At 36.0% G+C, this 12,010-nt stretch overlaps 1 protein-coding gene across 1 annotated transcript; it reads left to right on the forward strand.

The window, feature by feature from the left end:
* Window positions 1-966: 966 nt before the first annotated feature.
* On the forward strand, window positions 967-11,780 carry OTP (orthopedia homeobox). The gene is made up of 3 exons (XM_072137907.1): window positions 967-1,129; window positions 2,786-3,195; window positions 9,765-11,780. Exons 1-3 carry the CDS (start codon window positions 1,093-1,095, stop codon window positions 10,284-10,286), a joined length of 969 nt encoding a protein of 322 aa, XP_071994008.1. The 5' UTR covers window positions 967-1,092; the 3' UTR covers window positions 10,287-11,780.
* The last annotated feature ends 230 nt before the right edge of the window (window positions 11,781-12,010 follow it).

Genomic DNA, 12,010 nt, shown 5'->3' on the forward strand with positions numbered 1-12,010 from the left:
ATTTATTAATTTTAAGTCCATCTATCCATTGTCATCAAGTGGTTGCCCATGATCTATTTGATCTATTTTCTCTATATTCCCATATTTTCAGTTTTATCCATCCATTTTCAACCTATTAATCACACATTTATATAACTATTTATCTTATGCTTATATTTTAGTATCTATCTATCTATCTATCTATCTATCTCATATCTATCTATCTATCTATCTATCTATCTATCTATCTATCTATCTATCTATCTCCTATATCTATCCTAAATCTAATATATCTCCCTATAGCTATCAATCTCATATCTATCTATCTATCTATCTATCTATCTATCTATCTATCTGTCTATCTATCCATCTCATCCCATGTAGATCTATCGAATCCAAACGTCTGTATCAATAATGATCGCGCATCCGACATTTAGTTGCTGTCTAAAGCATTGGGTGAAATGATCCGCTAAATTTTTATCTATCTGACTTCATTTAACCCTTAAAGTCCAATCACTGTGAACAATAACTCGCCAGCTTTTTTTTTTAATTAATATTAATGGAATTTAGTCCCAAATAAATCCTGGTAGTGATAATTGCAAATGATAGAGTAAATAAACAGAAATGCGATAAATGGGGAGAAAAAAACACAGCTTCTAATAGATCTGGACCTTTTATCATTTATAATAATATCTTTTTTTTTCTTTTTTTTAGGTCGGATTCACTTTGATGTGGAGCAGATTTAGTCTATTATATGCCTGGTCCAGTGAGTGTTGGCATGGGTGCCAGGGTGTTGCAGGGGTCTGGCAGCTGGGGGTCTCCATTGAGGTGCACAGAGAGGGGGGGGGGGGGGGAGGCTGTGCACTTGCTCTGAGTCGGTGACATTTGCAGATCGCTCAGTGATTGGTCGCTGGTGGCAGCCCTCACCCAGGCACTAAGCGCCTCCCCGCCTCTGTAAAGGACATTATAATGCAGGGGACCCCCCTTTTTAAGCACAAACCGAATTTTCTTTCATTTAGCTTATCTATATCTATCTATCTATTTTTATTTGGCGATCGTTAAGCAGCCGGCAGGATTTGGGGGGGACAAGCTTTCGCCCTGGAGCGGTGCGCGATGCTGTCTCACGCCGACCTCCTGGACGCCCGACTCGGTGAGTGTGTGCCCCCGACTCCCCTCCCAAAGATAAGGCGTCAATTTGTGCCTTAATGCTCCCTAAATGGGCTAATTCCTTCCAAAGTAATTGTGTAGTATTAAAGTGTAATTTGATTTAACTGCAGTCTTATAATACAGGGATGTGGCATCCAACTCTATTTACACTCAAACATCTTTTTTACTTGCTTCTCCTTCTTATCTTCTTGGATTTCTAGAGAAAGTCACAGCTAAGGATTTGCTTCAATGTAAGGGCTGCTGTAGGGGGAGAAACTTAGTTGATGGAGTTTTTTCTCTAGCCTTTTAGTGTAGATCAGTATGTGATCAGTATTTGACAAAGCCAAAATCTGGAAATTTGAAAAGATCGGAATCTCTTCTGTGTTTTTAAGCCTTATTTAGAAGCACTGACACAAAATACTGAACAAATACTGAAAGTGGTCTAAAGAGTCTTGTCCTGCAACTTTCACATTAGTTGCAGATAGCAGACTTGCCTGTGCTGCAGATGTGTCTATAATTATGTAGTTCAGTTCTAGATTGTAATATATTGACTATGTAGGAGAAGGTAGATGGCAATGCCACTGTCCAGATTATAAAACCTGATGCCAATGGGGTAACAGTGGTGAAAAGGTTGCAACTTACAAGTCCATAATAATATATTTCTATAGGATAACTTGCATTGATATACCTGATGTTCTTTTATTGTATATTGGGGTAAATAGTAATATATTAGAATTCATAATATTATGTTTCTATGAATTAAACCATTATGGAGTTGACCATGGGGGATATATGTATACAGAGAGAGAGAGAGAGAGAGTATTGCCCTATATTGAAATCTGTGATGAGTTCTGTTACAGCATGTGATGCCTGGCAGTTATATGTAGTATAATAATGATTCCCCAGCATAACCCTGGTTGTATACTGTCCAGGTTATAATACCTGATATTTTTGCATTGGGTAGTGTGGTAAATAATAATATATTTCTATTGAATTATTTGCATTCATATACTTCGTGTTGTTGCATTGGATGATGGGGTTCATATTGCTAACAAGTTACAAGTCCATGGTAACATATTTCTATAAAATAACTTCCATTGATACATTCTGGAGTTATTAGGTATAAATATATATAAAGAGAGATGAGTTGAGAGATAATGAGTTATGTTACAGAATGTGATGCTTGGCACAGTTGTATGGACACTAGAACATGGGTGCAATGACTGTTGGTATAATAGTGATGCCCAGTATAGATCTGGTTGGGTAGATAGATAAAGTCTATTAAGTTATGATACAGTATGCAATGCCCGGTACAGTTGTATGGACACCAGTAAATGGGTGCACTAAATGGTAGTATGATAGTGATGCCCCACGGTAGCCCTGGTTGGGGGTAGTTAGGAAGATAGGTAGATGGATAGATATACAGTAGTGATTTATATTACAGTCTATGATGAGTGATGTTATAGCCTGGCACAGTTGTGTGGACTACTGTAAATGGGTGAACTAAATAGTAGTATAATAGTGATGCCCCAGGATTGTCCTGGATGAGGGTAGGTAGATAGATAGATAGATATAGAGTAGTGTCTTATGTTACAGTGTATGATGAGTGATGTTATAGCATGGTGTACCCCCTGCTTACATGCCCTCTCCTCCTGTACAGGAATGAAGGATGCCGCAGAGCTTCTGGGGCATCGGGAGGCGGTGAAGTGCCGCCTGGGAGTGGGTGCCTCCGAGCAGGTGCACCCGGGAGACATGGGTGGCAATGGTGACCAGGTGGAGGGCACCACCCTGCTGCCCGGGGACGACATCACCACCGTGGGATCCAACCAGTCCTCACTGGCGGTCAGCTCCAAAGACCCCGACAAACAACAGCAGCAGCAGAACCCCAACCAGTCGGGTCAGCAGCAGGGACAGAACCAGGGACAGCAGAAGCAGAAGCGGCACCGAACCCGATTCACCCCGGCACAGCTCAATGAGCTGGAGAGGAGCTTCGCCAAGACCCACTACCCAGATATCTTCATGAGGGAAGAGCTGGCTCTGAGGATCGGCCTGACTGAGTCCAGAGTCCAGGTAAGAACCCATTTACATGTCAGATGTATGACCATAGAAATTACATAGATATCATGTAAAACTAGATTGCACATAAAAACAAGTAAAATGCATTAACCGCGTCCTTGGTCGGGACGTGGTTATTTTTTTGCTGTACCATCCCCATATCAATGTCCTCTCCTAAATCCATACTGTAAATGAACCTAGCAGAGCCAATAGGTTCTTCATCTGCTTAAATATAGCAGAGCCAAATTTAAGTATAGTATATATGTATATTATATACTATAAACGAAATAAATAGTTACATTTACATCTGTATCATCTAAAACATATGTAATGAATTAAATCCTAATTTTAATGCTGAACTCTAAAATAATGTATCTCCTACAATAATAGATAAATGTAAACTTAACCTAATACTACCACTACTAGTACTATGAAAATATAACCAATTCTTGCCGAAAATCATCACACAATCAACACAAAATAGTCAATCCTCGTTTTATTACAACAAAATCGACCATAACTTACATACCCGCTTATTTTATTCTCTTCTTTCCAAATATTTGTTGCTACAAAGTATCAGCTCATGAAGAATATTCCATTTAATAAGAGAGCCCATTACACCTAAAATTCATTGGCCATTATAGGAGACATAGATTGTAATAAGACGAGATGACACCCAGCCCTATTAACACTGCACAATATCTGCTATTAGAATCTAATGCTTTAATTTGCATGAATTTGCATAGAATGCTGATTGCCGGGAATCTTTCTGTGCTGCACAGTCTCTTCCTGGGGACAGATTGTCTTGTAGTGAATAAGACATTGAGTATGATCAGCCCAATTTCTTCCATGTCCTATAAATGGAGGAGGAAAATAAAAGTTGTAATAATAAGAAAATGATGCAGTGTTATTAGCAGCAGATAATATAGAGAGGGGACATTAAAAATAATAATCCAGAGATTTATCCTGCAGCAGCAATGCTGTGCCAGCTATAAAAGCCATTCACTTTATGGCTCACCATTATTAGGAACCAATCCCACTATTATTTATAACCCGGGATGGCTTATTAAGCAGCAATGGGAAAATCATGCAAATGATGTGATCAGATGCAATATAATAAGCAGAATCATTAGTCTCTCCAAAGATTCATTCACTTTCAATATTATATTTACATAAAAAACAAATCAATGGGGAAAAGAATATTAGAAGTTCTCTATAAATCCTGTGTGATAAGACTTAGTGGGGTCAGGAGTGTAAAGGGGCTTGTATAAGTATACACACCCCGACATGTAGAAGACTGGGTTTGAAAGCTTATATTATGCAGGTGGATCACATACAAAATTTACAATATATAATATTAACATAGTTATATATATTACACTAGGCCTTGTATAAGTATACACACCTTAACATATACAAGACTGTGTCTGGGAATTGACATTATGCAGCTGGGTCATATACAATAATTACAATATGTAATAATAATATAATAATATATATTACAGTAGGGCCTTGTATAAGTATACATCCCCTGATATATAGAAGACTGTGTCTGGGAGTTTATATTATTCACGTATATCATATTAAATAAGTACAATATGAAATATAACATATCTTACAGCAGGGCATTCTCTAAATACTTACATACCTTTATCTATCTATTTATTCTTATTATATCTATCACATTATAAATATTTTAATAGTCCACCGTTTTATTATCAACGTATCTATCTTTATCACCTTGTACTTGTTATCTACCAATCTTACAGCTTTCCATTTCTTCATCAAGTACATTACAGAACAATTGTAAAATTGAACCCTGAGTAAATACACACATCCCCCTCCTGTATTTACAAACTGGGTATTTATAAGATATATAGACATACCTAGTTATTGATAGATAGAAAGATACATCCATCCATATATGTATTAAATTTAGCTATATTTAGCTGTTATTTTATATGCGATTAAAACATAGATATTGATATTTGTCCTTTATGGAAATTGACACACACAAATACCTGTACACAGAGAAATATGTGTGTGTGTACTCACACTAGGCCCGATTTTACAAAGTTTATGTAAAGTAATATATAGATGTATAGAAAAAAGATAACTACCTGGATAATAGTTACCTAAATATAGCTTATAGATACAAGATACATAATAAGAAAATAAATAAATATATTATAAACGCGGAATACAGATTTTGGAATGAGATATCTTTATATAAATAATAGAAGGTAAATTGATAAATATAGATAGGTACATATATAGACAGATAAATTATTGGTAGAAAATATATATACAAATAAATAGCAGAAGAAAGATTTCAGATACATACTATATAAATAATAGATATACAGTAGATAGATAAATATAAATACAAATGCAAAAAAGGATACAGTTTTGAAATAGATCTTATATTGATAAAAGAGAAAGATATGATATAGATGGATAAATTATAGGAGACAGATATATAGATGATATGAGATATATAGAAATAATATAGGAGATAGAAACATATAAATATGATCTATCTATCTATATTTATATAGTATACAGTACATAGATGTGAGGTAATATATAGAATCTCTCTCTCTCTCTCTCTCTCTCTCTATATATATATATCAAGATAGATGTATACCTAGATTAATGTATAAATATATAGATATATACAGTACAGATATGTATACATGTATAGATAGATATGACATGGATAGAAATAGATAGGTATGTAGATATATACATAGGTGCATATATGGAAAGATACATAGATACGATATATATAGTATATATATATATGATACATAGCTAGATAGATGTATATATATATATACACACATAGATGTATACATGTATATATAGATATGAGATGAATGGACAGCTAGATATTGGGTTTTCCATTAATCCAGTGCTATGGATTTTCCCGGTGCCTGCAGCCTCCATCCCTGTCCCATGTAATGCTGCTGTCAGCTGCCACATCTTAATAGGGCCCGGCCTGGGCTTCTATGTGACTTTCTAATGGAATGGAGAAATTGCATGTTCCCCTCTCCCTGCACTATTATCGTGTAATGAATTGGGCCCTGGGTTCACGGATGGCTGATCGAAATGAACCTGAGATCCCGGCAGCTTTAATACAACTCTCCAGATTTCCTACCAAATCCTCACATTAATCATCTCCAAGAGTAAGATTGCAATGAGGTCTTCATAAAGGTTGTGTCTAGGAGTATAATGCAGCCCCCCTGCCCCTTCCCCTATCTCCCTTGTGCTATCACCATTCCATTTACAGTGCAACAATTAAACGGGCAATATATTGTGAAATACCTGTACAGTATGTCTATATTATAGCAGTGTGATCCCGCTCCCTCCCCAATCACTCTCTACAAGTCCCTCCACTACCAGGTAATGAGAGGGTCTCTGTTACAGATAAGGAGCCCAATCTTTCTCTATCCCCTTCCATAAACACTGGGATGTCTTTCCCCCCTGTATTTCTCATCCTTCTCCCCATTTCCAGCACTTCACATAACACTCAGGCTGCAGCCATTTGCACTGATGGTTAATGCCTGTGCTATCAGCCCTGATGGATGTGCTGCTCAGCTCTACTAAACCATGACACATAAAATGATATTTTGTGTCTGCAATTCTACTAATCCTCCCAACATAATGGAGCTCTCTATTCTCTATTATTCATGGAATGTTTACATCCCTAATAGCTGCTGCATTCCTCTAATGCTTCCCAATAACTCCTTGTGTCTTGTCTTCACTCATTAAATACAAAACAATAGCAACACAAAGAAGAAAATTGGACTGGATATTGGGTTGCAAGCAGATGCTATAACATAGGCAAGTGCAATGGTTGTAAGATATTCAGCATCATGTGATGTTCAGGCTGGGGAATAGCTGTGTTTCTAGATATAGATTAGGATGGATCAAATAATCTTCATCATCTTTTAACTTTAAAATTATGTAGTTATATTGTTCTGAAATCTCATAAAAATTACCAATATATAATATCAGTTAATTATTAATAGTTTCACAATAGCATACAAATAATAACATAACTATAATTGAACAGTAAACAATGACTACTTATTATAGGAATGAAGAACTTCACAGTAATGCAATATTATATAATATTATATATAATTATCCAACGAATACACTTCATAATAATCATAATTTCTTTATATAGTCTATTCATCAAACGATACAATAATTGTATACAATACATTAAGTCATATGATGTATTGTAATATATATAATTCATAATGTAATTGGCAACATATCACTATCAGGAAACATATTGCTGACTATTATACATGTAAACATTTATAACTTATATCCATATCACCTTTGCTACTTACTGTATATGATAAACTAGATATTAGAAATAATACAGAAAATCATTTCTGTTTAAACCACAAAAATTTTTTTTATAAATAAAATCATTATTTTGTATATATAAAAAACACAATTTAAAACACTGAAAAAGAAAAACATAAGCGTCTTAACGGAACTATATATAAGCAAATTATTGGGAAAATAGAAACATCAAAACCGAGACCATTATGTATACCTGTATTTTATTTTAATCTATTTTTTTTGTTATTGTTATTACTATTTGTATCAATTGTGTTTTTTGGTATTTGATGGTCTTATCACCGAGTAAATGTGGGGCGACTACATTGCAATCAATCAAGTCGGGAGTTAATATTTATTGTCTTTAATTTTTTATAGCATTTTAGATTATTATAAAAAAGAAATAAATGACACAGTCCCCTATTGAATTGATAAATAACAATGATCAAATAAACAAAATGATGATCTTAAAATAAGTAAACAGGAAGAGAAGTTCTGCAAGAGAAAAATGTGCCGAATATGTAGATGTACAGAGCAGAATATTCATTCCATGCTTGATGTATCATTATTATCACTGCTATTATGCTTCATTATATTATTATTTTAATTAATTATATATCAATATTATTATGTAGAATTATAAGCAAGATTTCATCTTCTTCTTATTAATATTATTAATTTATTATTTATTGTAGCGATAGACCATTTTATTCATTATTCATATGAATAAAAAGCACAAATTGCAGCATATAAAATCAATGTTTCATACAAAATCATAAAACAAATTTACAGTTATGCATTAAACAGATACATATACATTAATATATAGATATTCCTAAGGAATTAATACAAATAATTGTAATATTAATATCATATCAGACCCCAATGTCCAGACCAAAAGTATTCATGAGCCCAAAGAGAGAAAAAAAAAACTCTTTATGTGCCCCTTCAATATATTCCTGACCCCCAGGTGCCCAGTGCCAACCTCCTACCGCCCTGCTGGACTGCTTGGTGCTTATACAGGGTGAGGAGAGGGAAATTGTGTTGGGACACAGGTTATATCTAGAAAGATGAAGACAAAGCACGGGATAGATACAAACAAAATATAACATACCATAGACCCTACACCACAAGCAGCATACATATAATACATTATTATATCACACAGAAGGGAATAATTGTGCACAATAGTCATGTGATTACCATTACACAATAGATAGATAGATTCATATATTATAGATTGAAATATAAGAGTGATGATACAAATACAGATGGATAGAATGATGATAGTTGGATAGATAGGTAGATAAATGGATAAAACAATCAATAAATAAATACATAGCTAGAACAAAGAGTAACATAGATATACATAATACAGTAAATAGATAGATAGAAAGAGATGATAGATAGAACATAGAGAGATTATATATATATATATATATATATATATATATATATATATATATATATATATATATATGAATGATAGAATATCCATCTATCTATCTATCTATCTATCTATCTATCTATCTATCTTTATTATACATTTTATTATGTTTTTACAGTGAACATATTTTATATATAATAATTAAAATGCATAAATGAAATAATTAAAAAGCATCATAGCTATAGCATCATCAATATACACACATATAGATATATTTTTGGAAATATATACAGACATATTAGCTAAATATCTCAGCATGTCTCTGGTTTGCTTTCTTGCATCCCTGCACACTGTGTAGTATAGGGTTCAGCACCAGGCACTGTCCACCCACCTGCCTCTGCTGAGGGTCATACAGTCAGCACTGCCTAGCAATAGTTCTGGTACTGGTTCTTGTACTGGGCTGAATGGACTGGATCCCCACTATTATATTTGATTGTATTATTTTATTTTAATTTTTATTATTTATGTCACCTCATGTTGAAACACTGACCAACCATGCCAACTTACCACACTCCCTCTGCCCTATCTCCCTATATTTACTATATATGGAGCATTGTATATATGCATCATCTTATTAATGCTATTATTATTTCTGATACCACATTTTATCATTGTATTATATCTATAAGATTTCTCAATGTCTATTATATACTGGATAATTTATTCTGAAGAGATTGTATTATAGGTATTATGTGGGCACCAGGTCTTGAAGCAGCTGCAGATACTCTTCTGTGACATGTGATAATAATAGGGCTCTGCCTCTTGTATCTTCTAGGTCTGGTTCCAGAACAGACGCGCCAAGTGGAAGAAGCGCAAGAAGACCACCAATGTGTTCCGTGCCCCTGGCACACTGCTGCCCACCCCAGGATTGCCCCAGTTCCCATCAGCTGCAGCGGCAGCAGCGGCAGCCATGGGCGACAGCCTGTGCTCATTTCATGCCAATGATACCCGCTGGGCGACGGCCGGTATGGGGGTCTCTCAGCTCCCACTGCCCCCATCTCTTGGAAGGCAACAAGCAATGGCACAGTCTCTGTCTCAGTGCAGCCTGTCAGCAGGCCCCCCACCCGGCTCCATGGGGTTGTCCAACATGGGCTCCAATGGCACAGGGCTGCAGTCACACCTCTACCAGTCAGCCTTCCCTGGCATGGTGCCCACCTCACTTCAGGGTCCCAACAACGTGACAGGATCCCCCCAACTCTGCAGTTCCCCGGACAGCAGTGATGTGTGGAGGGGAACCAGCATTGCCTCCCTGCGCCGCAAAGCACTTGAGCACACAGTCTCCATGAGCTTTACTTAATACCCCATGCCACCATCCTGCCCTCTGCCCATCCATCCCTCCATCCATAGCAGTGGCTCAGTGACCACCACCCCAGATAGGTGTTAGGTTGATCAGGGTTCCTCCGTACTTATACACAGTTGGGAGCTTACCAAAAAAAAAAAAAACCCAAACCCTTTATATAATTTATTTATTGGTAATTTAAAATGAGCCCTCCAGGACCTGATGGCACTTTGTAGACCAAGCAGAAGCTGACATACGTAGGTGGTGGTCCTAGTCTCCATGGCGAATCATTGCTGCTTATACTGGGTTAACATAAGTCAGGATTAGAGATGAGTAAATCATTCAAATTTAAATTATTTGAAGCTTTGCCGAACTTTTCCAAAAAAATTTTTCGGGTCCAAATCGATTTGGTCTGAAACAACTGTCCGAGAAATCATAACCACTCTACGTCCTCAGAAACAAAGCTCCTTTCTTATTTCATTCATTTTTTTACAATGTTTTTCAGTAGGGTTAACCCTTATCCCAACACTAACCCTACTGAAACCCAAAATAAAAGAAAAATGTATAAAAGGAATTAAATAGAATCTTTTAATTAAAAAAATAGAGGACTAGAAGGGGTAATTTACCAATTTCCAGGACCATTGGAGTAACATTGGTTCATCCGAAGAGAATCAGAAAAAAATTGGAGTTGATTCGGTGCCGTAAGACCGGCAGATTATTACCGAATCTATGAAGCAACGAATCGATTTACTCATCACTAGTCAGGATGGATCTAGGGGTAGCTTTTTTTTTCTCGGTGAAATGGTTTAACCCTTTAACCCCTCTCTATCCATGTATTTTCATACCCCCCCTCTCCACTGGAATGGGCTTACAGAAGAAATCCACTGAAAGCACAATGGTCCTTTCTACCTTTACCTGGATTTCTTTTGTGAGAAGGTCATTGACACCTACTTCTCTCATAGAAGAAAACGAGCCCGTTTTGTAAAATAAAAAAAAAACTTTTTATTTCCTACAGATAATAAAAAAAAATTCGCTCTTATTTCCTTTTTCTAGAGGCAAAAAGCACTTTTCTGACGATTAGCTGGCAGATTGCCTTTTTAGTCCTTTAAAGCATTGCTGGTGTCACTGGTGCCTGCAGACTCAGCAGGTGAGTGAGTGGCATCCTCCTGGCACATGTAATTTCTCAAACCCTGGACTTTGTACAGAAAACTAATCAGCTTTTCTGCATGTGCTGGTCAAATACACTGACAGAGAGTGGAGGCGATTTCTAATGAATGAACAAAGAAGATGGGAGATAGGATGTTTTGTGTAGATAAAGCATTCTTGTTCTATACTGGTCACATTGTGATATGTTTTAACTTATTGTCTGTGCTAATTTATTGATTTTTTTTTTCAGTTATTTTTTTTTTTCTTAAATGTTCAAGCGAAGATGAAACCTATGATTTGACATTTTTCTTGACAAGTTTATATCAATTTAATGTAAATGACAAAATAAAATCATTTTCAGTATGTGAGCTGGACAATGTGTCATTATGTCACCCTAGGTGTAATTGCTCTGAATGTGACTGTGTGTGGAGACAGAATGATGAGATAAATACATAAGGCGAGAGATGGGGGGGATTGAGACTGCCATGGGCCCTGGGCTGTATGAATATTATAGCCCCTACAAGTCCGGAATCACTTCCTACATATGGTGCTAGAATCAGCTTCTTGGGGAATGGAGGATGAGTCCCTTCTACCCG

Source organism: Engystomops pustulosus, chromosome 1, assembly GCF_040894005.1.
Source record: "Engystomops pustulosus chromosome 1, aEngPut4.maternal, whole genome shotgun sequence".
In the NCBI taxonomy this organism is placed as follows: Eukaryota; Metazoa; Chordata; class Amphibia; order Anura; family Leptodactylidae; genus Engystomops; species Engystomops pustulosus.